Raw genomic sequence first — 26,855 nt, 5'->3', positions numbered from 1 at the left:
TTACTAAACCACAGCCCTCTGTAGGATGACTCCAGTTACTAAACCACAGCCCTCTGTAGGATGACTCCAGTTACTAAACCACAGCCCTCTGTATGACTCCAGTTACTAAACCACAGCCCTCTGTAGGATGACTCCAGTTACTAAACCACAGCCCTCTGTAGGATGACTCCAGTTACTAAACCACAGCCTCTGTAGGATGACTCCAGTTACTAAACCACAGCCCTCTGTAGGATGACTCCAGTTACTAAACCACAGCCCTCTGTAGGATGACTCCAGTTACTAAACCACAGCCCTCTGTAGGATGACTCCAGTTACTAAACCACAGCCCTCTGTAGGAGACTCCAGTTACTAAACCACAGCCCTCTGTAGGATGACTCCAGTTACTAAACCACAGCCCTCTGTAGGATGACTCCAGTTACTAAACCACAGCCCTCTGTAGGATGACTCCAAGTTACTAAACCACAGCCCTCTGTAGGATGACTCCAGTTACTAAACCACAGCCCTCTGTAGGATGACTCCAGTTACTAAACCACAGCCCTCTGTAGGATGACTCCAGTTACTAAACCACAGCCCTCTGTAGGATGACTCCAGTTACTAAACCACAGCCCTCTGTAGGATGACTCCAGTTACTAAACCACAGCCCTCTGTAGGATGACTCCAGTTACTAAACCACAGCCCTCTGTAGGATGACTCCAGTTACTAAACCACAGCCTCTGTAGGATGACTCCAGTTACTAAACCACAGCCCTCTGTAGGATGACTCCAGTTACTAAACCACAGCCCTCTGTAGGATGACTCCAGTTACTAAACCACAGCCCTCTGTAGGATGACTCTGAGTTCCGGGACAAGATCACTCCCATCTCTGTGTTCATGGAGTTCAGTCTGGACTACCAGCAGGCTGCAGATGAGACCGGTCTACTGCCTATCCTGGACCAGACTACGCCCACCAACATCTCCAAACAGGTACCTCTTTACCTACGGGATCGTCCCAAATGGCACCATATGCCTTATATAGTGCACTTCTTTTAATCAGATCCTTATGAGTCCTGGTCTAAAGTAGTGCACTATATAGGGCATAGGGTACCATTTAGGATGCACACTAACTGTTGTGATCAGGTGTAGAGTAACATGTTGAGTGCAGTGGCGGTCGGTGCCGTTCAAGATCAGCCTTATTTCTATATTACGGCCTATATGATGACTGTCATTCATATTCACCCAGTTCAATGTAACAGTGATAGGTTTAGGTTACTATCATTCATATTCACCCAGTTCAATGTAACAGTGATAGGTTTAGGTTACTGTCATTCATATTCACCCAGTTCAATGTAACAGTGATAGGTTTAGGTTACTGTCATTCATATTCACCCAGTTCAATGTAACAGTGATAGGTTTAGGTTACTGTCATTCATATTCACCCAGTTCAATGTAACAGTGATAGGTTTAGGTTACTGTCATTCATATTCACCCAGTTCAATGTAACAGTGATAGGTTTAGGTTACTGTCATTCATATTCACCCAGTTCAATGTAACAGTGATAGGTTTAGGTTACTATCATTCATATTCACCCAGTTCAATGTAACAGTGATAGGTTTAGGTTACTATCATTCATATTCACCCAGTTAAATGTAACAGTGATGGGTTTAGGTTACTGTCATTCATATTCACCCAGTTCAATGTAACAGTGATAGGTTTAGGTTACTATCATTCATATTCACCCAGTTCAATGTAACAGTGATAGGTTTAGGTTACTATCATTCATATTCACCCAGTTCAATGTAACAGTGATAGGTTTAGGTTACTGTCATTCATATTCACCCAGTTCAATGTAACAGTGATAGGTTTAGGTTACTGTCATTCATATTCACCCAGTTCAATGTAACAGTGATAGGTTTAGGTTACTATCATTCATATTCACCCAGTTCAATGTAACAGTGATAGGTTTAGGTTACTATCATTCATATTCACCCAGTTCAATGTAACAGTGATAGGTTTAGGTTACTATCATTCATATTCAACCAGTTAAATGTAACAGTGATAGGTTTAGGTTACTATCATTCATATTCACCCAGTTCAATGTAACAGTGATAGGTTTAGGTTACTGTCATTCATATTCACCCAGTTCAATGTAACAGTGATAGGTTTAGGTTACTGTCATTCATATTCACCCAGTTCAATGTAACAGTGATAGGTTTAGGTTACTGTCATTCATATTCACCCAGTTCAATGTAACAGTGATAGGTTTAGGCTACTGTCATTCATATTCACCCAGTTCAATGTAACAGTGATAGGTTTAGGCTACTACATGATAGTGGAATGTTCCCTATACCCATCATGAGGTTTCTACAAACTAGCCTACAAATGAAAGTTTTATAAAAGGGGTGCACATGGCGAGAGACATCAAGGTGACAGTGGCACATTCAATACCACCTGGCACCCTCTTGCCTACATCTAGATGATTTGGGGTGTAATCATAAGTCTAAACCATTGCAAAACTTTCCATTTTGCAACTAAAACAAGAGTTCCTATTGGACAAATTTAGCTAGGTCCCTCCCTGCTCTGTTAATTTGCTTCCATTTTTTTTAAATACATTTTTTTTGCAACTGAATCGTCAGAATGAATACACCCCTGATCATCCACATACAGCGTCGTCACTTTGTTCGTTATATAATTCCTTCTCGCATCTACCCGCTCTCCTCTCAACTTTTCCCCTCGCTTGTGGACTTTAGTGCACAACACAACAGCTGTATGTGACCAGTCGAAAACACCTCTCTAAGCCAAACCTTCATACCATAACCGCTAACCACTACACAGCCTACATCGTTGTCAACATATTGACGTTATAGTCAACAAACTAGAACTAACGTGTTAGTAAACCCACAATCCAATCTATGTGTACAATCACTCAGTACAGTGTACAGCAAGCAGTTTAGCAGTTACATCGGCTGGCGCCGGTAGCAATAAATTAATAAAGCCAAAAGCTTACCTTGACTTAAAAGATGTCCTGTGTGGGATAGCCTTAGCCAGCTAGCTAGCTAACATCAATAGCATTCCTCTCTGTTTGAGTCAGGTTGTTGAGTAGGCTAAATTAGCTGCATTAGCTAAGTAAGTGAAAGGTAAATTAAGAAGAAAAATATATACAATGAAATATCTCTTTCTTTCTGCTGCATCTCCTTCAAATTTTGGTAAAATTTTTTTTTTTACTTCAACTATTGTCTTTCTCTCACTTTGAGTCAACTACTCACCACATTTTATACACTGCAGTGCTAGCTAGCTGTAGCTTATGCTTTCAGTACTAGATTCATTCTCTGATCCTTTGATTGGGTGGACCACATGTCAGTTCATGCTACAAGAGCTCCGTCAGGTTGGAGGACGTCCTCCGGAAGTTGTCATAATTACTGTGTAAGTCTATGGAAGGGGGTGAGGCCTACCAGCCTCCTAGGTTTTGTATTGAAGTCAATGTACCCAGAGGAGGACGGAAACTAGCTGTCCTCCGGTTACTCCATGGTGCTACCCTACAGAGTGCTGTTGAGGCTACTGTAGACCTTCATTACAAAACAGTGTGTTTTAAATCAGTAATTTTGTGACGTGAATATATTTAGTATAGTTTTATCTAAAAAGGATAACGTTTTTTTAAACGTTTCACTATTTTTATGAAATCCACTGAGGAGGATGGTCCTCCTCTTCCTCCTCTGTTGGAGCCTCCACTGGTTGAGTGGTGAAGAATGTGTAAATATTTGTTTGGTAAACAAATCGTCTACTTGGGACAAATATTTTTCAGGCCCATATCCTACTGGACTGTGGCGATGACAACATCTGCAAGCCAGACCTCAAGCTGTCTGTGGTGAGGTGAGTGGTCCTCCTCCACTATATAAGGCTATAGGGACTAACATAGCTAGCCAAGCCCAGCTGTACTGGGTTACAGAGAACATATCAGCACCAGAACAGTGGGGTTCTGGTTGGCCTGAAAGTGTGGGATCCGGCAACAGTGAGCTTTTGTTTTCCACAGTGACGTTGTTCAAACTAAGTCTAGATTTTTTTTCCCATGAATTGTCTTTCTACCACAAGTGACCAGAAGGAGATCATTCTGTTAATCTGACCTCTGACCTCCCCAGTGACCAGAAGGAGATCTACATAGGAGATGACAACCCCTTGACCCTGGAGGTGACAGCGGAGAACCGAGGAGAGGGGGCGTACGAGGCAGAGCTACATGTCTTCCTTCCTCCCCAGGCCGACTTCACCGGGGTCGTACGCAACAGTGAGGTATAAACTCCCCTTATGAACTGTAATGATTGTGGTTATGGGTAGGTCTTACCCAACTGTGAGGTATAAATTCCCCCTCATTGGGCCACCGGGGTCGTACGCAACAGTGAGGTATAAACTCCCCTTATGAACTGTAATGATTGTGGTTATGGGTAGGTCTTACCCAACTGTGAGGTATAAATTCCCCCTCATTGGGCTCCCGAGTGGCGCAGCGGTCTAAGGCACTGCATCTCTCAGTGCTAGAGGCGTCACTACAGACCCTGGTTCGATTCCAGGCTGTATCACAACCAGCCGTGATTGGGAGTCCCATAGAGCTGGTGCACAATTGTCCCAGGGGGGGGGGGCAAGTCAGTTAAGAACACATTCTTATTTACAATGACGGCCTACCAGGGAACAGTGCCTTCTTCAGGGGCAGAACGACAGATTTTTACCTTGTCAGCTCGGGGGGATTCGATCTTGCAACCTTCCGGTTACTAGTCCAACGCTCTAACCACTAGGCTACCTGCCGCCCCTACGCTCTAACCACTAGGCTACCTGCCGCCCCTACACTCTAACCACTAGGCTACCTGCCGCCCCTACACTCTAACCACTAGGCTACCTGCCGCCCCTACGCTCTAACCACTAGGCTACCTGCCGCCCCTACACTCTAACCACTAGGCTACCTGCCACCTCTACACTCTAACCACTAGGCTACCTGCCGCCCCTACACTCTAACCACTAGGCTACCTGCCGCCCCTACACTCTAACCACTAGGTTACCTGCCGCCCCTACACTCTAACCACTAGGCTACCTGCCGCCCCTACACTCTAACCACTAGGCTACCTGCCGCCCCTACACTCTAACCACTAGGCTACCTGCCGCCCCTACACTCTAACCACTAGGCTACCTGCCACCTCTACACTCTAACCACTAGACTACCTGCCGCCCCTACACTCTAACCACTAGGCTACCTGCCGCCCCTACACTCTAACCACTAGGCTACCTGCTGTCCCTACACTCTAACCACTAGGCTACCTGCCCCCCCTACACTCTAACCACTAGGTTACCTGCCGCCCCTACACTCTAACCACTAGGCTACCTGCCGTCCCTACACTCTAACCACTGGGCTACCTGCCGCCCCTACACTCTAACCACTAGGCTACCTGCCGCCCCTACACTCTAACCACTAGGCTACCTGCCGCCTCTACACTCTAACCACTAGGCTACCTGCCGACCCTACACTCTAACCACTAGGCTACCTGCCGCCCCTCCACTCTAACCACTAGGCTACCTGCCGCCCCTCCACTCTAACCACTAGGCTACCTGCCGCCCCTACACTCTAACCACTAGACTACCTGCCCCTCCTACACTCTAACCACTAGGCTACCTGCCGCCTCTACACTCTAACCACTAGGCTACCCTGCCGCCCCTCCACTCTAACCACTAGGCTACCTGCCGCCCCTACACTCTAACCACTAGACTACCTGCCGTCCCTACACTCTAACCACTAGGCTACCTGCCCCTCCTACACTCTAACCACTAGACTACCTGCCGCCCCTACACTCTAACCACTAGACTACCTGCCGCCCCTACACTCTAACCACTAGGCTACCTGCCGCCCCTACACTCTAACCACTAGGCTACCTGCCGTCCCTACACTCTAACCACTAGGCTACCTGCCGCCCCTACACTCTAACCACTAGGCTACCTGCCGCCCCTACACTCTAACCACTAGGCTACCTGCCGCCCCTACACTCTAACCACTAGGCTACCTGCCGCTCCTACACTCTAACCACTAGGCTACCTGCCGCCCCTACACTCTAACCACTAGACTACCTGCCGCCCCTACACTCTAACCACTAGGCTACCTGCCGCCTCTACACTCTAACCACTAGGCTACCTGCCGTCCCTACACTCTAACCACTAGGCTACCTGCCGCCCCTACACTCTAACCACTAGGCTACCTGCCGCCCCTACACTCTAACCACTAGGCTACCTGCCCCCCCTACACTCTAACCACTAGGCTACCTGCCCCCCCTACACTCTAACCACTAGGCTACCTGCCACCTCTACACTCTAACCACTAGGCTACCTGCCACCTCTACACTCTAACCACTAGGCTACCTGCCACCTCTACACTCTAACCACTAGACTACCTGCCACCTCTACACTCTAACCACTAGGCTACCTGCCGCCCCTACACTCTAACCACTAGGCTACCTGCTGTCCCTACACTCTAACCACTGGGCTACCTGCCGCCCCTACACTCTAACCACTAGGTTACCTGCCGCCCCTACACTCTAACCACTAGGCTACCTGCCGCCCCTACACTCTAACCACTGGGCTACCTGCCGTCCCTACACTCTAACCACTGGGCTACCTGCCGCCCCTACACTCTAACCACTAGGTTACCTGCCGCCCCTACACTCTAACCACTAGGCTACCTGCCGCCTCTACACTCTAACCACTAGGCTACCTGCCGCCCCTACACTCTAACCACTAGGCTACCTGCCGCCCCTCCACTCTAACCACTAGGCTACCTGCCGCCCCTCCACTCTAACCACTAGGCTACCTGCCGCCCCTACACTCTAACCACTAGACTACCTGCCCCTCCTACACTCTAACCACTAGGCTACCTGCCGCCCCTACACTCTAACCACTAGACTACCTGCCGCCCCTACACTCTAACCACTAGGCTACCTGCCGTCCCTACACTCTAACCACTAGGCTACCTGCCCCTCCTACACTCTAACCACTAGACTACCTGCCGCCCCTACACTCTAACCACTAGGCTACCTGCCCCTCCTACACTCTAACCACTAGGCTACCTGCCGCCCCTACACTCTAACCACTAGGCTACCTACCGTCCCTACACTCTAACCACTAGACTACCTGCCGCCCCTACACTCTAACCACTAGGCTACCTGCCGCCCCTACACTCTAACCACTAGGCTACCTGCCGTCCCTACACTCTAACCACTAGGCTACCTGCCGCCTCTACACTCTAACCACTAGGCTACCTGCCGCCCCTACACTCTAACCACTAGGCTACCTGCCGCCCCTACACTCTAACCACTAGGCTACCTGCCACCTCTACACTCTAACCACTAGACTACCTGCCGCCCCTACACTCTAACCACTAGGCTACCTGCCGTCCCTACACTCTAACCACTAGGCTACCTGCCGCCCCTACACTCTAACCACTAGACTACCTGCCGCCCCTACACTCTAACCACTAGGCTACCTGCCGTCCCTACACTCTAACCACTAGGCTACCTGCCGCCCCTACACTCTAACCACTAGACTACCTGCCGCCCCTACACTCTAACCACTAGGCTACCTGCCGCCTCTACACTCTAACCACTAGGCTACCTGCCGCCTCTACACTCTAACCACTAGGCTACCTGCCGTCCCTACACTCTAACCACTAGGCTACCTGCCGCCCCTACACTCTAACCACTAGGCTACCTGCCGCCCCTACACTCTAACCACTAGGCTACCTGCCGCCCCTACACTCTAACCACTAGGCTACCTTCCGCCCCTACACTCTAACCACTAGGCTACCTCCCGCCCCTACACTCTAACCACTAGGCTACCTTCCGCCCCTACACTCTAACCACTAGGCTACCTCCCGCCCCTACACTCTAACCACTAGGCTACCTACCGCCCCTACACTCTAACCACTAGGCTACCTGCCGCCCCTACACTCTAACCACTAGGCTACCTGCCACCTCTACACTCTAACCACTAGACTACCTGCCACCCCTACACTCTAACCACTAGGCTACCTGCCACCTCTACACTCTAACCACTAGACTACCTGCCACCTCTACACTCTAACCACTAGGCTACCTGCCACCTCTACACTCTAACCACTAGGCTACCTGCCACCTCTACACTCTAACCACTAGGCTACCTGCCACCTCTACACTCTAACCACTAGACTACCTGCCACCTCTACACTCTAACCACTAGGCTACCTGCCGCCCCTACACTCTAACCACTAGGCTACCTGCCACCTCTACACTCTAACCACTAGGCTACCTGCCACCTCTACACTCTAACCACTAGGCTACCTGCCACCTCTACACTCTAACCACTAGACTACCTGCCACCTCTACACTCTAACCACTAGGCTACCTGCCGCCCCTACACTCTAACCACTAGGCTACCTGCCACCTCTACACTCTAACCACTAGGCTACCTGCCACCTCTACACTCTAACCACTAGGCTACCTGCCACCTCTACACTCTAACCACTAGACTACCTGCCACCTCTACACTCTAACCACTAGGCTACCTGCCGCCCCTACACTCTAACCACTAGACTACCTGCCGCCCCTACACTCTAACCACTAGGCTACCTGCCGCCACTACACTCTAACCACTAGGCTACCTGCCCCCCCTACACTCTAACCACTAGGCTACCTGCCGCCCCTACACTCTAACCACTAGGCTACCTGTCACCTCTACACTCTAACCACTAGGCTACCTGCCACCTCTACACTCTAACCACTAGACTACCTGCCACCTCTACACTCTAACCACTAGGCTACCTGCCACCTCTACACTCTAACCACTAGGCTACCTGCCACCTCTACACTCTAACCACTAGACTACCTGCCACCTCTACACTCTAACCACTAGACTACCTGCCGCCCCTACACTCTAACCACTAGGCTACCTGCCGCCCCTACACTCTAACCACTAGGCTACCTGCCACCTCTACACTCTAACCACTAGGCTACCTGCCACCTCTACACTCTAACTACTAGGCTACCTGCCACCTCTACACTCTAACCACTAGGCTACCTCCCGCCCCTACACTCTAACCACTAGGCTACCTACCGCCCCTACACTAACCACTAGGCTACCTGCCGCCACTACACTCTAACCACTAGGCTACCTGCCACCACTACACTCTAACCACTAGGCTACCTGCCACCTCTACACTCTAACCACTAGGCTACCTGCCACCTCTACACTCTAACCACTAGGCTACCTGCCACCTCTACACTCTAACCACTAGACTACCTGCCACCTCTACACTCTAACCACTAGGCTACCTACCGCCCCTACACTCTAACCACTAGACTACCTGCCACCTCTACACTCTAACCACTAGGCTACCTGCCACCTCTACACTCTAACCACTAGGCTACCTACCGCCCCTACACTCTAACCACTAGGCTACCTGCCACCTCTACACTCTAACCACTAGGCTACCTGCCGCCTCTACACTCTAACCACTAGGCTACCTGCCGCCTCTACACTCTAACCACTAGGCTACCTGCCGCCTCTACACTCTAACCACTAGGCTACCTGCCACCTCTACACTCTAACCACTAGGCTACCTGCCACCTCTACACTCTAACCACTAGGCTACCTGCCACCTCTACACTCTAACTACTAGGCTACCTGCCACCTCTACACTCTAACCACTAGGCTACCTCCCGCCCCTACACTCTAACCACTAGGCTACCTACCGCCCCTACACTAACCACTAGGCTACCTCCCGCCCCTACACTCTAACCACTAGGCTACCTACCGCCCCTACACTAACCACTAGGCTACCTGCCACCTCTACACTCTAACCACTAGGCTACCTGCCACCTCTACACTCTAACCACTAGGCTACCTGCCGACCCATAGACATTATCCACTAGAATTAGTTCTCTGAAGGAATCCTGAGGCTAAAATACTAATGAGACATGTTTGTTTGTCCAAAAACAATACAACAGTGATGTTATGATGACAGAAACAGACAGTATTGCACCAGTCAAGCTTAGAAAATACATATTTATTTGTCCCTTTCCAGACACTGTCTAGATTGTCCTGTGCCTACAAGATAGAGAACCAGACCAGGGTGGTGGTGTGTGACCTGGGGAACCCTATGAAAGGAGGAACTAAGGTGAGTGGATGGAGCAGATGGTGACAGTCCTGTCGACCTCAAAGGGGGGAATCCTGTTCTAGGTATACTATTTCTATGTTGGTGTTGACGACACCTAGACGGAGCATGCAAATGGTGACAGTCCTGTCGACCTCAAAGGGGGGATTCCTGCTCTAGGTATTCTATTTCTATGTTGGTGTTGACCGACACCTAGACGGCACCGTGTCACCGGGTCCTGCTACACGGTGAATAAAGGTGACTCTGATCGGAGTGACTTACAGTGATCCTGATGCTGTGGTTTCTTGTGGTCTTCAGGTGCTGGCCGGTCTGCGTTTCAGCGTTCACCAGCTGTCAGAGCAGGACACGTCTGTGAAGTTTGACCTGCAGATACAGAGGTAATCAGGCTACATATGAGAAACTCTTATTTTATTTTTTAGGAACTCACTGTTGAGAGTTAGAATAGTAGAATATTAACGTTGTTTACGCATCAGCGGTTTTCCTGTTGTTGTATGTCTCTGATCAGGTTTACAGGAAATCAAATCAAATGTATTTATAAAGCCCTTCTTACATCAGCTGATATCTCAAAGTGCTGTACAGAAACCCAGCCTAAAACCCCAAACAGCAAGCAATGCAGGTGTAGAAGCACGGTGGCTAGGAAACACTCCCTAGAAAGGCCAAAACCTAGGAAGAAACCTAGAGAGGAACCAGACTATGAGGGGTGGCCAGTGCTCTTCTGGCTGTGCCGGGTGGAGATTATAACAGAACATGGCCAAGATGTTCAGCAAAGTTTCCAGCAAAGTTTCCAGTAATGTCGGATAAAAAAATGACAGGCCTTGATGGAAACAAACATTTTCTGTAAACTTTCCAAATGTCAACAAAACAAAAATACTCTATACAAGGTGGGATCTTTTTGTGTCGGTAAAATGTACTATGTCATTAATGGTGGTGGAAATGCCTTTTATGCGCAAATATGAATGTAATAACCATCATATCAAAGTAACCTGTGAGTCATGTGACGACATGGTGTGTGGTCCTCCCACTATGACTGGGGAAAGGATGCAGTTTATTAGGCTACAGAGGAAATCAGTTATGATAGAACTGCACAGGGTGGGGAAAGGGCACGGTGACGAGCTTGATGCTGCTTTCTAATAAAACATTTGAGGGTCTAATTCTGGTGACATGATGATTGACTGCCGTTTGACAAAATAATCTTGCTCTTTTGTCCATGATAACCTCATCATGAAGGTAATACGTGCCTCCTTTTGGAGTGTGAGAGAGGGAAGCCCTTTTGGAGTGTGAGAGAGGGAAGCCCTTTTGGAGTGTGAGAGAGGGAAGCCCTTTTGGAGTGTGAGAGAGGGAAGCCCTTTTGGAGTGTGAGAGAGGGAAGCCCTTTTGGAGTGTGAGAGAGACAAGCCCTTTTGGAGTGTGAGAGAGGGAAGCCCTTTTGGAGTGTGAGAGAGAAGCCCTTTTAGAGAGAGAGAGACAGAGAAGCCCTTTTAGAGAGAGAGAGAAGCCCTTTTAGAGAGAGAGAGAGAGAGAAGCCCTTTTGGAGTGTGAGAGAAGCCCTTTTAGAGAGAGAGAAGCCCTTTTAGAGAGAGAGAAGCCCTTTTAGAGAGAGAGAGAAGCCCTTTTAGAGAGAGAGAGAAGCCCTTTTAGAGAGAGAGAGAGAAGCCCTTTTAGAGAGAGAGAAGCCCTTTTAGAGAGAGAGAAGCCCTTTTAGAGAGAGAAGCCCTTTTAGAGAGAGAGAAGCCCTTTTAGAGAGAGAGAAGCCCTTTTAGAGAGAGAGAAGCCCTTTTAGAGAGAGAGAGAGAGAAGCCCTTTTAGAGAGAGAGAGAGAGAAGCCCTTTTAGAGAGAGAGAGAGAAGCCCTTTTAGAGAGAGAGAGAGAAGCCCTTTTAGAGAGAGAGAGAGAAGCCCTTTTAGAGAGAGAGAGAGAAGCCCTTTTAGAGAGAGAGAGAAGCCCTTTTAGAGAGAGAAGCCCTTTTAGAGAGAGAGAAGCCCTTTTAGAGAGAGAGAGAGAGAGAGAGAAGCCCTTTTAGAGAGAGAGAAGCCCTTTTAGAGAGAGAGAGAGAAGCCCTTTTAGAGAGAGAGAGAGAAGCCCTTTTAGAGAGAGAGAGAGAAGCCCTTTTAGAGAGAGAGAGAGAAGCCCTTTTAGAGAGAGAGAGAGAAGCCCTTTTAGAGAGAGAGAGAGAAGCCCTTTTAGAGAGAGACAGAAAAGCCCTTTTAGAGAGAGACAGAAAAGCCCTTTTAGAGAGAGACAGAGAGAGAAGTAGAGAGAGACAGAGAGAGAAGTAGAGAGAGACAGAGAGAGAAGTAGAGAGAGACAGAGAGAGAAGTAGAGAGAGACAGAGAGAGAAGTAGAGAGAGACAGAGAGAGAAGTAGAGAGAGACAGAGAGAGAAGCCCTTTTAGAGAGAGAGAGAAGCCCTTTTAGAGAGAGAGAGAAGCCCTTTTAGAGAGAGAGAGAAGCCCTTTTAGAGAGAGAGAGAAGCCCTTTTAGAGAGAGAGAGAGAGAGAAGCCCTTTTAGAGAGAGAGAGATAGAAGCCCTTTTAGAGAGAGAGAGAGAGAGAAGCCCTTTTAGAGAGAGAAGCCCTTTTAGAGAGAGAGACAGAGAGAAGCCCTTTTAGAGAGAGACAGAGAGAAGCCCTTTTAGAGAGAGAGAGAGAAGCCCTTTTAGAGAGAGAGAGAGAAGCCCTTTTAGAGAGAGACAGAGAGAAGCCCTTTTAGAGAGAGACAGAGAGAAGCCCTTTTAGAGAGAGACAGAGAGAAGCCCTTTTAGAGAGAGACAGAGAGAAGCCCTTTTAGAGAGAGAAGCCCTTTTAGAGAGAGAAGCCCTTTTAGAGAGAGAAGCCCTTTTAGAGAGAGAGAGAGAAGCCCTTTTAGAGAGAGAGAGAGAAGCCCTTTTAGAGAGAGACAGAAAAGCCCTTTTAGAGAGAGACAGAAAAGCCCTTTTAGAGAGAGACAGAGAGAGAAGCCCTTTTAGAGAGAGACAGATAGAGAAGCCCTTTTAGAGAGAGACAGAGAGAGAAGCCCTTTTAGAGAGAGACAGAGAGAGAAGCCCTTTTAGAGAGAGACAGAGAGGGAAGCCCTTTTAGAGAGAGACAGAGAGAGAAGCCCTTTTAGAGAAAGAGAGAAGCCCTTTTAGAGAGAGAGAGAAGCCCTTTTAGAGAGAGAGAGAAGCCCTTTTAGAGAGAGAGAGAGAAGCCCTTTTAGAGAGAGAGAGAGAAGCCCTTTTAGAGAGAGAGAGAGAAGCCCTTTTAGAGAGAGAGAGAGAGAGAGAGAAGCCCTTTTAGAGAGAGAGAGAAGCCCTTTTAGAGAGAGAGAGAAGCCCTTTTAGAGAGAGAGAGAAGCCCTTTTAGAGAGAGAGAGAAGCCCTTTTAGAGAGAGAGAGAAGCCCTTTTAGAGAGAGAAGCCCTTTTAGAGAGAGAAGCCCTTTTAGAGAGAGAAGCCCTTTTAGAGAGAGAGAGAGAAGCCCTTTTAGAGAGAGAGAGAGAAGCCCTTTTAGAGAGAGAGAGAGAAGCCCTTTTAGAGAGAGACAGAAAAGCCCTTTTAGAGAGAGACAGAAAAGCCCTTTTAGAGAGAGACAGAGAGAGAAGCCCTTTTAGAGAGAGACAGAGAGAGAAGCCCTTTTAGAGAGAGACAGAGAGAGAAGCCCTTTTAGAGAGAGACAGAGAGGGAAGCCCTTTTAGAGAGAGACAGAGAGAGAAGCCCTTTTAGAGAGAGAGAGAAGCCCTTTTAGAGAGAGAGAGAAGCCCTTTTAGAGAGAGAGAGAAGCCCTTTTAGAGAGAGAGAGAGAAGCCCTTTTAGAGAGAGAGAGAGAGAGAAGCCCTTTTAGAGAGAGAGAGAGAGAAGCCCTTTTAGAGAGAGAGAGAGAGAGAAGCCCTTTTAGAGAGAGAGAGAAGCCCTTTTAGAGAGAGAGAGAGAGAAGCCCTTTTAGAGAGAGAGAGAGAGAAGCCCTTTTAGAGAGAGAGAGAGAAGCCCTTTTAGAGAGAGAGAGAAGCCCTTTTAGAGAGAGAGAGAAGCCCTTTTAGAGAGAGAGAGAAGCCCTTTTAGAGAGAGAGAGAGAGAAGCCCTTTTAGAGAGAGAGAGAAGCCCTTTTAGAGAGAGAGAGAAGCCCTTTTAGAGAGAGAGAGAAGCCCTTTTAGAGAGAGAGAGAGAAGCCCTTTTAGAGAGAGAGAGAGAAGCCCTTTTAGAGAGAGAGAGAAAAGCCCTTTTAGAGAGAGAGAGTCCTTGTTCTCTCTCCACACACCCTGACTCTGTGGTGACGGACAGTGTGAGACTAAATATGTGTCCTAAATGGTACATTACTCCCTATTTAGTGCACTATATAGGGTAGGCTGCCATTTGGGACATATCCTAAGACATGTATTTGTGTTCTCCCTGCTTGTATTCAGAGTGGCATTTCAATTACAGAGTATATGTATTCTGTTGTTGTAAAGGGCAAACCATTTGGTCTCCTAACCTGCTGTTTACTCTGCCAGTCCCCGAGCTCACACGGGGCTGTCTTTACACACGCATTCTGCTGACCAAAGGCATTGTTGAATTGTTCAGAATAGTTTAGCTAAAACCCACGAGTCTTGTGGTAGAATTGTCTGGAGGAGTTTTTGAAGGCTTTGGCACCAGTTAAAATTCTGGATGAGGTCACAACATATATGCAATGGCGCCACCTTGTGGACGTGTGTGTTATAGCATCAACCTGTACTGTGCACATTTAGTCATCTGATGATTTATCTTCATGTTTTCACTATGCTCTTTTTATAATAGATCATAATATTGTCTTTCAGTTCCAACCAGTTCAACAACACCAGCAGTCTGGTCCTCAGCATCACAAAGCTGGCTGTCCTAGCCAAGGTGGATGTCAGAGGGTATGTGTCTTCTCACTCATTTCAATACCTTAATAATACATCATTTACTCATTTAAATACCTTAATAATACATCATTTACTCATTTCAATACCTTAATAATACCATAATACATTATTTACTCATTTCAATACTTTACTAATATGGAAATTATGGAAATTATGTAAAAATGAATCACTAGCCACTTTAAACAATGTCACTTAATATAATGTTTACATACCCTACATTACTCATCTCATATGTATATGTATATACTGTACTCTATACCATCTACTGCATCTTGCCTATGCCGTTCTGTACCATCACTCATTCATATATCTTTATGTACATATTCTTTATCCCTTTACACTTGTGTGTATAAGATAGTAGTTGTGGAATTGTTAGGTTAGATTACTTGTTGGTTATTACTGCATGGTCGGAACTAGAAGCACAAGCATTGTGCTACACTCGCATTAACATCTGCTAACCATGTGTATGTGACAAATAAAATTTGATTTGATTTGATAATACCATAATACATCATTTACTCATTTCAATACTTTACTAATACCATAATACATTATTTACTCATTTCAATACTTTACTAATACCATAATACATTATTTACTCATTTACTCAACTTGTAAGTCGCTCTGGATAAGAGCGTCTGCTAAATGACTTAAATGTAAATGTAAATGTACTCATTTGAATACCATAATACATTATTTACTGAACATCATAAAGTATACATTTTTAAATGATTCTGATGATATGAATCCATAAGATCTCTTCAGATGATCGTGTGATTGTGTCCATAATATGACAGCAATGCAGACTACAGTTAATTAGGCTCAGATGTCTGCCAGCTCAAAACCCTAGGAGGGACGTTCAGCTGTTCTGCCTCAGAAACTAAGTGTTTATCAAATCACATTTTATTTGTCCCATGCGCCGAATACAACAGGTGTAGACGACCTTACAGTGAAATGTTTACTTACAAGCCCTTAACCAACAATGCAGTTTTACGAAAATACCTTTAAAAAAAAAAGTAAGAGATAAAAGTAACAAATATTTAAAGAGCAGCAGTAAAATAACAATGTGGAGGCTATATACAGGGTGTTACGGTACAGAGTCAATGTGGAGGCTATATACAGGGTGTTACGGTACAGAGTCAATGTGGAGGCTATATACAGGGGGTACCGGTACAGAGTCAATGTGGAGGCTATATACAGGGGGTACCGGTACAGAGTCAATGTGGAGGCTATATACAGGGTGTTACGGTACAGAGTCAATGTGGAGGCTATATACAGGGGGTACCGGTACAGAGTCAATGTGGAGGCTATATACAGGGTGTTACGGTACAGAGTCAATGTGGAGGCTATATACAGGGGGAACCGGTACAGAGTCAATGTGGAGGCTATATACAGGGTGTTACGGTACAGAGTCAATGTGGAGACTATATACAGGGGGTACCGGTACAGAGTCAATGTGGAGGCTATATACAGGGTGTACCGGTACAGAGTCAATGTGGAGGCTATATACAGGGGGTACCAGTACAGAGTCAATGTGGAGACTATATACAGGGGGTACCGGTACAGAGTCAATGTGGAAGCTATATACAGGGGGTACTGGTACAGAGTCAATGTGGAGGCTGTATACAGGGTGTTACGGTACAGAGTCAATGTGGAGGCTATATACAGGGGGTTACGGTACAGAGTCAATGTGGAGGCTATATACAGGGTGTTACGGTACAGAGTCAATGTGGAGGCTATATACAGGGTGTTACGGTACAGAGTCAATGTGGAGGCTATATACAGGGTGTTACGGTACAGAGTCAATGTGGAGGCTATATACAGGGTGTTACGGTACAGAGTCAATGTGGAGGCTATATACAGGGGGTACCTGTACAGAGTCAATGTGGAGGCTATATACAGGGTGTTACGGTACAGAGTCAATGTGGAGGCTATATACAGGGTGTTACGGTACAGAGTCAATGTGGAGGCTATATACAGGGTGTTACGGTACAGAGTCAATGTGGAGGCTATATACAGGGTGTTACGGTACAGAGTCAATGTGGAGGCTATATACAGGGTGTTACGGTACAGAGTCAATGTGGAGGCTATATACAGGGGGTACCGGTACAGAGTCAATGTGGAGGCTATATACAGGGGGTACCGGTACAGAGTCAATGTGGAGGCTATATACAGGGGATACCGGTACAGAGTCAATGTGCGGGGGACCGGTGTCGAGGTAATTGAGATAATTATGTACATGTAGGTAGAGTTATTAAAGTGACTATGCATAGATAATAACAGAGTAGCAGCAGCGTAGAACGGGGGGCAATGCAAATAGTCTGGGTAGCCATTTGATTAGATCTTCAGGAGTCTTATCGCTTGGGGGTAGAAGCTGTTAAGGAGTCTTTTGGTCCTAGACTTGGCGCTCCGGTACCGCTTGCCGTGCGGTAGCGGAGAGAACGGTCTATGACTTGGGTGGCTGGAGTCTTTGACAATTTTGAGGGTCTTCCTCTGACACCGCCTGGTATAGAGGTCCTGTATGGCAGGAAGCTTGGCCCCGGTGATGTATCACAGGAGAGTTTAGCCTGGTTTGCTTCTGTAAACAGAAAGACTGGGGAATGAATGAGGCATAAATATTAAGCCACGACAGATGTGCATTCTTGGGTAAATGCACATTAGAGACAGTACCCATGTGTTAACTCTACCTGCTCTTAGGACCTGTTGGGAATGTCTTATTCTATATCCGTGAATTGTATAATGTTACTGGATGTTAATTGTGGGACTAAAACGTCAATAAACAAAATGTTAGAAACCACCGCAAACAACAACCACCAAACCCCACAGTATGTGGATCTCTAACCCCCTTCTCTTCTTCTCTCCCTCTTCTCTTCTTTCTCCTCTTCTTTCTCCTCTCCCTCACTCTTATTCTCCTCTTCCTCCCTCCCTCTTCTCTCTCCTCTTCCTCCCTCCCTCTTCTCTCTCCTCTTCCTCCCTCCCTCTTCTCTCTCCTCTCCCTCACTCTTCTTCTCTTCTCCTCTCCCTCCCTCCCTCTTCTCTCTCCTCTTCCTCCCTCTTCTCTCCTCCTCTCCCTCTGCTGTAGGGTGTCCGCCCCAGACCAGGTCTTCCTGCCTGTTGCCAACTGGCAGCCTAAAGAGAACCCTGTCGTAGGAGATGACATCGGCCCACAGATACTGCACGTCTATGAGGTCAGTGTTCTGCTTGATCACATGACACTGGCTGGATCTGGAGCAGCGTCCTATATTTCCTATATAGTGCACTACTTATAACCACGCTGGTCAAAAGTAGTGCACTACATAGGGTGTAGGGTGGCACCCTGTGTCATGACTTTACACCCCAACTATGTAATCTGTCATCTTTAGATGCATAGAAACTAACATACCTGTTTTATGACTGTCTGTGTTTACTATAGAAACTAACATACCTGTTTTATGCAACAAAAAAATCGAACCTGTTTTCGCGTCGTCATTATGGAGTATTCTGTGTAGATTTCTAAAATCCATTTTAGAATAAGGCTGTAGTGTAACAAAATGTGGAAAAAGTCAAGGGGTCTGAATACTTTCCGAAGGCACTGTATATTCTGGCTCTGTCTAATGGCTTGTGCCAGAGGCTCTAGAAACAGAACAAATAGGACTAGATGGGATCCCCTTTGTTTGGAGAACTGTGGGGTAATAGAATGTCCTGTCTGTCTATATGGAGAACTGTGGGGTAATAGAATGTCCTGTCTGTCTATATGGAGAACTGTGGGGTAATAGAATGTCCTGTCTGTCTATATGGAGAACTGTGGGGTAATAGAATGTCCTGTCTATATGGAGAACTGTGGGGTAATAGAATGTCCTGTCTGTCTATATGGAGAACTGTGGGGTAATAGAATGTCCTGTCTGTCTATATGGAGAACTGTGGGGTAATAGAATGTCCTGTCTGTCTATATGGAGAACTGTGGGGTAATAGAATGTCCTGTCTGTCTATATGGAGAACTGTGGGGTAATAGAATGTCCTGTCTGTTTATATGGAGAACTGTGGGGTAATAGAATGTCCTGTCTATATGGAGAACTGTGGGGTAATAGAATGTCCTGTCTGTATGGAGAACTGTGGGGTAATAGAATGTCCTGTCTATATGGAGAACTGTGGGGTAATAGAATGTCCTGTCTATATGGAGAACTGTGGGGTAATAGAATGTCCTGTCTATATGGAGAACTGTGGGGTAATAGAATGTCCTGTCTATATGGAGAACTGTGGGGTAATAGAATGTCCTGTCTATATGGAGAACTGTGGGGTAATAGAATGTCCTGTCTATATGGAGAACTGTGGGGTAATAGAATGTCCTGTCTGTATGGAGAACTGTGGGGTAATAGAATGTCCTGTCTATATGGAGAACTGTGGGGTAATAGAATGTTCTGTCTATATGGAGAACTGTGGGGTAATATAATGTTCTGTCTATATGGAGAACTGTGGGGTAATAGAATGTTCTGTCTTTATGGAGAACTGTGGGGTAATAGAATGTCTTGTCTATATGGAGAACTGTGGGGTAATAGAATGTTCTGTCTATATGGAGAACTGTGGGGTAATAGAATGTTCTGTCTATATGGAGAACTGTGGGGTAATAGAATGTTCTGTCTATATGGAGAACTGTGGGGTAATAGAATGTCTTGTCTATATGGAGAACTGTGGGGTAATAGAATGTTCTGTCTATATGGAGAACTGTGGGTAATAGAATGTTCTGTCTATATGGAGAACTGTGGGGTCTATATGGAGAACTGTGGGGTAATAGAATGTTCTGTCTATATGGAGAACTGTGGGGTAATAGAATGTTCTGTCTATATGGAGAACTGTGGGGTCTATATGGAGAACTGTGGGGTAATAGAATGTTCTGTCTATATGGAGAACTGTGGGGTAATAGAATGTCTTGTCTATATGGAGAACTGTGGGGTAATAGAATGTCCTGTCTGTATGGAGAACTGTGGGGTAATAGAATGTTCTGTCTATATGGAGAACTGTGGGTAATAGAATGTTCTGTCTATATGGAGAACTGTGGGGTCTATATGGAGAACTGTGGGGTAATAGAATGTTCTGTCTATATGGAGAACTGTGGGTAATAGAATGTTCTGTCTATATGGAGAACTGTGGGGTCTATATGGAGAACTGTGGGGTAATAGAATGTTCTGTCTATATGGAGAACTGTGGGGTAATAGAATGTTCTGTCTATATGGAGAACTGTGGGGTCTATATGGAGAACTGTGGGGTAATAGAATGTTCTGTCTATATGGAGAACTGTGGGGTAATAGAATGTCTTGTCTATATGGAGAACTGTGGGGTAATAGAATGTCCTGTCTGTATCCAAGCAGCTGGGTTTGAGTGTAAGGTGCGTGTCATGTGGATTAAATAATTGCCAATACAGCCCATAAACGATTGAGGGAAACTTTTCTAAACTAGTTCAACAGCTCTCCTACTATAATCATATGAAGTCAGGGAAGACATTTTTTTTAAACCTGGTACATGTTGTTACTAAAGACTGTCTTGTTTCTGTTCCAGTTGCGTAACAGAGGTCCCAGTACCTTCAGCAAGGCCATGTTGGACATAGAGTGGCCCTACAGGTTCAACAACGGCTCTCTGCTCTACATCACTAAACTAGAGGTGGACGGGGACGGAGGCATGAACTGCAGTACAGACATGGAGATCAACCCACTTAATGTCTCAGTACGTCATAGTATCCTCTCTACCTTTCTCTCGTATTCAGCCCAGACACTTTTCCTGCGACTGTCCTTTCTTGAAATTGTTACCTTCATGGATTTGAAAGAACTGGTAGAGGAAACTCTAGTCTAGTTCATGAAAGGACTGGTAGAGGAAACTCTCTAGTCCAGCCCATGAAAGAACTGGTAGAGGAAACTCTAGTCTAGCCCATGAAAGAACTGGTAGAGGAAACTAGTCTAGCCCATGAAAGAACTGGTAGAGGAAACTTGTCTAGCCCATGAAAGAACTGGTAGAGGAAACTCTCTAGTCCAGCCCATGAAAGAACTGGTAGAGGAAACTCTAGTCTAGCCCATGAAAGAACTGGTAGAGGAAACTAGTCTAGCCCATGAAAGAACTGGTAGAGGAAACTAATCTAGCCCATGAAAGGACTGGTAGAGGAAACTAGTCCAGCCCATGAAAGAACTGGTAGAGGAAACTAGTCTAGCCCATGAAAGAACTGGTAGAGGAAACTAGTCTAGCCCATGAAAGAACTGGTAGAGGAAACTCTAGTCTAGTTCATGAAAGAACTGGTAGAGGAAACTCTAGTCTAGCCCATGAAAGAACTGGTAGAGGAAACTCTAGTCTAGCCCATGAAAGAACTGGTAGAGGAAACTCTAGTCTAGCCCATGAAAGAACTGGTAGAGGAAACTCTAGTCTAGCCCATGAAAGAACTGGTAGAGGAAACTCTAGTCTAGCCCATGAAAGAACTGGTAGAGGAAACTCTAGTCTAGTTCATGAAAGAACTGGTAGAGGAAACTCTAGTCTAGTTCATGAAATAACTGGTAGAGGAAACTCTAGTCTAGCCCATGAAAGAACTGGTAGAGGAAACTAGTCTAGCCCATGAAAGAACTGGTAGAGGAAACTCTAGTCTAGTTCATGAAAGAACTGGTAGAGGAAACTATAGTCTAGCACAGACATGGGCAAACTACGGCCCGCGGGCCACATACGGCCCGTTAGGCTTTTTAATCCGGCCCGCCGAACTTGTCCAAATTATAGTAAAAACCTCCTTTTTTTCCCCTTTCCCTGCAATGCCCACGTTTCCCCAATAGATGGCGCACTCAAAACACATTGACCGTTGTTGGAGTGGCGCGTATTTCTCTTTATTTCACTTTAATTTTCACTTCGTTTCACGTCACCATTAAGCCCTTCTGTGAAAATGAGCGGACCAAAGAGAAGGAAAGTGGACAGCGAATGCCGAGTGTTTAATAAGGAGTGGACAACAAAATACTTCTTCACTGAAGTCCGATCAACGGCTGTATGTCTGATATGCCAAGAAGCTGTTGCGGTTTTCAAAGAGTACAATATCAGCCGTCACTTTGCCACGAAGCATGCAAACTATGCTAGCAAGCAGTCAACACAAGAACGGGCGGCGAAATAGTATGTAAATGCCATATCTTGCATATTCCTTGAGACAAATTTATTAACTGATAAGGGCTATTTTTCACATTTGAAAGACAGTTAATAAATTGGGTTGTAGTGTTCTTACTGTGCTATGAGGTTTGCACACACTACATTTAATGCTTTAGTATATCCGGCCCAAACACTCCCTCCAAATGCTCCTGGCCCGGCCCCTCTGTCAAATTTTAGAACCCATTGTGGCCCGCGAGTCAAAAAGTTTGCCCACCCCTGGTCTAGCCCATGAAAGAACTGGTAGAGGAAACTAGTCTAGCCCATGAAAGAACTGGTAGAGGAAACTCTAGTCTAGCCCATGAAAGAACTGGTAGAGGAAACTCTAGTCTAGTTCATGAAAGAACTGGTAGAGGAAACTCTAGTCTAGCCCATGAAAGAACTGGTAGAGGAAACTCTAGTCTAGCCCATGAAAGAACTGGTAGAGGAAACTCTAGTCTAGCCCATGAAAGGACTGGTAGAGGAAACTAGTCCAGCCCATGAAAGAACTGGTAGAGGAAACTAGTCTAGCCCATGAAAGGACTGGTAGAGGAAACTAGTCCAGCCCATGAAAGAACTGGTAGAGGAAACTAGTCTAGCCCATGAAAGAACTGGTAGAGGAAACTCTAGTCTAGTTCATGAAAGAACTGGTAGAGGAAACTCTAGTCTAGCCCATGAAAGAACTGGTAGAGGAAACTCTAGTCTAGCCCATGAAAAAACTGGTAGAGGAAACTCTAGTCTAGTTCATGAAAGAACTGGTAGAGGAAACTCTAGTCTAGCCCATGAAAGAACTGGTAGAGGAAACTCTAGTCTAGCCCATGAAAGAACTGGTAGAGGAAACTCTAGTCTAGCCCATGAAAGGACTGGTAGAGGAAACTAGTCCAGCCCATGAAAGAACTGGTAGAGGAAACTAGTCTAGCCCATGAAAGGACTGGTAGAGGAAACTAGTCCAGCCCATGAAAGAACTGGTAGAGGAAACTAGTCTAGCCCATGAAAGAACTGGTAGAGGAAACTCTAGTCTAGTTCATGAAAGAACTGGTAGAGGAAACTCTAGTCTAGCCCATGAAAGAACTGGTAGAGGAAACTCTAGTCTAGCCCATGAAAAAACTGGTAGAGGAAACTCTAGTCTAGCCCATGAAAGAACTGGTAGAGGAAACTCTAGTCTAGCCCATGAAAGAACTGGTAGAGGAAACTCTAGTCTAGCCCATGAAAGAACTGGTAGAGGAAACTCTAGTCTAGTTCATGAAAGAACTGGTAGAGGAAACTCTAGTCTAGTTCATGAAATAACTGGTAGAGGAAACTCTAGTCTAGCCCATGAAAGAACTGGTAGAGGAAACTAGTCTAGCCCATGAAAGAACTGGTAGAGGAAACTCTAGTCTAGTTCATGAAAGAACTGGTAGAGGAAACTCTAGTCTAGCCCATGTTTACGCCAATCCAACACTTAAATGTGGTGAAAAACTATATGAGTGCACAATACGGTAGCAAGGACAAATGAGTAGGACATTATCCTCTCTGTGGTAAAGAATACAAGTTAAAAGGGTGTTTTCTCTCTCTGTCTCTTCTAGAACCCTCTATCTGGAGAGAAGAACACCACCTCTCCAAGTGGAGGAGGAGACAGGACAGAGGGAAGCAACAGGAACCACGTTCACCGCAGAGAGCTGGAGAGGAAGGAGATGGAGGGAGACCTGGAAACTCTGGTAGCGTCTCTACACCTCCTGGCTACTGTACAACAGAGTTGGGGCCAATTTTTATCATTGAAAAGCAATGGGAATTTCAGTTTACATCCTGAATTGACTCTAAACAAATCGTACAGTAGCAACTAAACTCAGCAAAAAAAGAAACGTCCCTTTTTCAGGACCCTGTCTTTCAAAGATAATTAGTAAAAATCCAAATAAATTCACAGCTCTTCATTGTAAAGGGTTTAAACACTGTTTCCCATGCTTGTTCAATGAACCATAAACAATTAATTAACAATTATTAACAACCTGAGGAACGGTCGCTAAGACACTAACAGCTTAGAGACGATGGGCAATTAAGGTTACAATTATGAAAACTTAGGACACTAAAGAGGCCTTTCTACTGACTCTGAAAAACACCAAAAGAAAGATGCCCAGTCCCTGCTCATCTGCGTGAACATGCCTTAGGCATGCTGCGAGTAGGCATGAGGACTGCAGATGTGGCCAGGGCAATAAATTGCAATGTCTGTACTGTGAGACGCCTAAGACAGCACTACAGGGAGACAGGACGGACAGCTGATCGTCCTCGCAGTAGCAGACCACGTGTAACAACACCTGCACAGGATCGGTACTTCCAAACATCACACCTGCGGGACAGGTACAGGATGGCAACAACAACTGCCCGAGTTACACCATGGAACGCACTCTCCCTCCATCAGTGCTCAGACTGTCCGCAATAGGCTGAGAGAGGCTGGACTGAGGGCTTGTAGGCTTGTTGTAAGGCAGGTCCTCACCAGACATCACCGGCAACAACGTCGCACGAACCCACTGTCGCTGGACCAGACAGGACTGGCAAAAACTGCTCTTCACTGACGAGTCGCGGTTTTGTCTCACCAGGGGGGATGGTCGGATTTGCGTTTATCGTCGAAGGAATGAGCGTTACACCGAGGCCTGTACTCTGGAGCGGGATCAATTTGGAGGTGGAGGGTCCGTCATGGTCTGGGGCGGTGTGTCACAGCATCATCGGACTGAGCTTGTTGTCATTGCAGGCAATCTCAACACTGTGCGTTACAGGGAAGACATCCTCCTCCCTCATGTGGTACCCTTCCTGCAGGCTCATCCTGACATGACCCTCCAGCATGACAATGCCACCAGCCATACTGCTCGTTCTGTGCGTGATTTCCTGCAAGTCAGGAATGTCGGTGTTCTGCCATGGCCAGCGAAGAGCCCGGGTCTCAATCCCATTGAGCACATCTGGGACCAGTTGGATCGGAGGGTGAGGGCTAGCGCCATTTTCCCCCCAGAAATGTCCGGGAACTTGCAGATGCCTTGGTGGAAGAGTGAGGTAACATCTCACAGCAAGAACTGGCAAATCTGGTGCAGTCCATGAGGAGGAGATGCACTGCAGTACTTAATGCAGCTGGTGGCCACACCAGATACTAACTGTTACTTTTGATTTTGACCCCCCTTTGTTCAGGGACACATTATTCCATTTCTGTTAGTCACATGTCTGTGGAACTTGTTCAGTTTATGTCTCAGTTGTTGAATCTTATGTTCATACAAATATTTACACATGTTACGTTTGCTGAAAATAACCTCAGTTGACAGTGAGAGGACGTTTGTTTTTTTGCTGAGTTTACATAGATGGAGGAGATTAGTGATTGTATGTGTGTCTTCTGTCAGGACTGTTCCAAGGTCCAGTGTCTGAAGATCCGGTGTCAGGTGGGCCGTGTGGAGAGAGGTCAGAGTGCTATCCTCTACATCCACTCCAGACTGGGCGTGGCCACCTTCCTCAAGGTGAGACTCCTGTCTGTTATGCTCTCAAGGTTGTATACGGTACTAGCCTGGTGTCCTAGGTTAGATACGGTACTAGCCTGGTGTCCTAGGTTATATATGGTACTAGCCTGGGTGTCCTAGGTTAGATACGGTACTAACCTGGTGTCCTAGGTTATATATGGTACTAGCCTGGTGTCCTAGGTTAGATACGGTACTAGCCTGGCGTCCTAGGTTATATATGGTACTAGCCTGGCGTCCTAGGTTATATACGGTACTAGCCTGGTGTCCAAGGTTAGATACGGTACTAGCCTGGTGTCCTAGGTTATCTACGGTACTAGCCTGGTGTCCTAGGTTAGATACGGTACTAGCCTGGTGTCCTAGGTTGTATACAGTACTAGCCTGGTGTCCTAGGTTATATACAGTACTACTAGCCTGGTGTCCAAGGTTAGATACGGTACTAGCCTGGTGTCCTAGGTTATCTACGGTACTAGCCTGGTGTCCTAGGTTATCTACGGTACTAGCCTGGTGTCCTAGGTTGTATACAGTACTACTAGCCTGGTGTCCTAGGTTATATACGGTACTAGCCTGGTGTCCTAGGTTGTATACGGTACTAGCCTGGTGTCCTAGGTTATATATGGTACTAGCCTGGTGTCCTAGGTTATATACGGTACTAGCCTGGCGTCCTAGGTTATATACGGTACTAGCCTGGCGTCCTAGGTTATATACGGTACTAGCCTGGCGTACTAGGTTATATACGGTACTAGCCTGGCGTACTAGGTTATATACAGTAATAGTCTGGCGTACTAGGTTATATGGTACTAGCCTGGTGTCCTAGGTTATATACAGTACTAGCCTGGTGTCCTAGGGTAAATACGGTACTAGCCTGGTGTCCTAGGGTAAATACGGTACTAGCCTGGTGTCCTAGGTTATATACGGTACTAGCCTGGTGTCCTAGGTTATCTACGGTACTAGCCTGGTGTCCTAGGTTAGATACGGTACTAGCCTGGTGTCCTAGGTTGTATACAGTACTAGCCTGGTGTCCTAGGTTATATACAGTACTACTAGCCTGGTGTCCTAGGTTAGATATGGTACTAGCCTGGTGTCCAAGGTTAGATACGGTACTAGCCTGGTGTCCTAGGTTATCTACGGTACTAGCCTGGTGTCATAGGTTATCTACGGTACTAGCCTGGTGTCCAAGGTTATCTATGGTACTAGCCTGGTGTCCTAGGTTGTATACAGTACTACTAGCCTGGTGTCCTAGGTTATCTACGGTACTAGCCTGGTGTCCT

The 26,855-nt window shown here is 46.4% G+C and overlaps 1 protein-coding gene across 2 annotated transcripts in view; it reads left to right on the top strand.

The window, feature by feature from the left end:
* Positions 1 to 794: 794 nt before the first annotated feature.
* The window catches only part of LOC120038675 (integrin alpha-V-like), a 39,979-nt gene continuing 13,918 nt past the window's right edge, over positions 795 to 26,855 (top strand). Inside the window, exons 1-10 of one of the 2 annotated variants that reach the window (XM_038984338.1) lie at positions 795 to 962; positions 3,778 to 3,845; positions 4,112 to 4,259; positions 10,057 to 10,149; positions 10,444 to 10,523; positions 14,912 to 14,992; positions 18,081 to 18,186; positions 20,531 to 20,695; positions 23,680 to 23,811; positions 25,474 to 25,587. In XM_038984338.1, the coding sequence (XP_038840266.1) occupies positions 870 to 962; positions 3,778 to 3,845; positions 4,112 to 4,259; positions 10,057 to 10,149; positions 10,444 to 10,523; positions 14,912 to 14,992; positions 18,081 to 18,186; positions 20,531 to 20,695; positions 23,680 to 23,811; positions 25,474 to 25,587 (1,080 nt within the window). In that variant the 5' untranslated portion in view covers positions 795 to 869. The remainder of the gene's footprint in view (positions 963 to 3,777; positions 3,846 to 4,111; positions 4,260 to 10,056; positions 10,150 to 10,443; positions 10,524 to 14,911; positions 14,993 to 18,080; positions 18,187 to 20,530; positions 20,696 to 23,679; positions 23,812 to 25,473; positions 25,588 to 26,855) is intronic. The other variant, XM_038984336.1, reaches the window with a different exon arrangement.

Source organism: Salvelinus namaycush, unplaced genomic scaffold (assembly GCF_016432855.1).
Source record: "Salvelinus namaycush isolate Seneca unplaced genomic scaffold, SaNama_1.0 Scaffold2305, whole genome shotgun sequence".
Classification (NCBI taxonomy): domain Eukaryota; kingdom Metazoa; phylum Chordata; class Actinopteri; order Salmoniformes; family Salmonidae; genus Salvelinus; species Salvelinus namaycush.
This window is presented reverse-complemented; position numbering and strand designations above follow the sequence as displayed.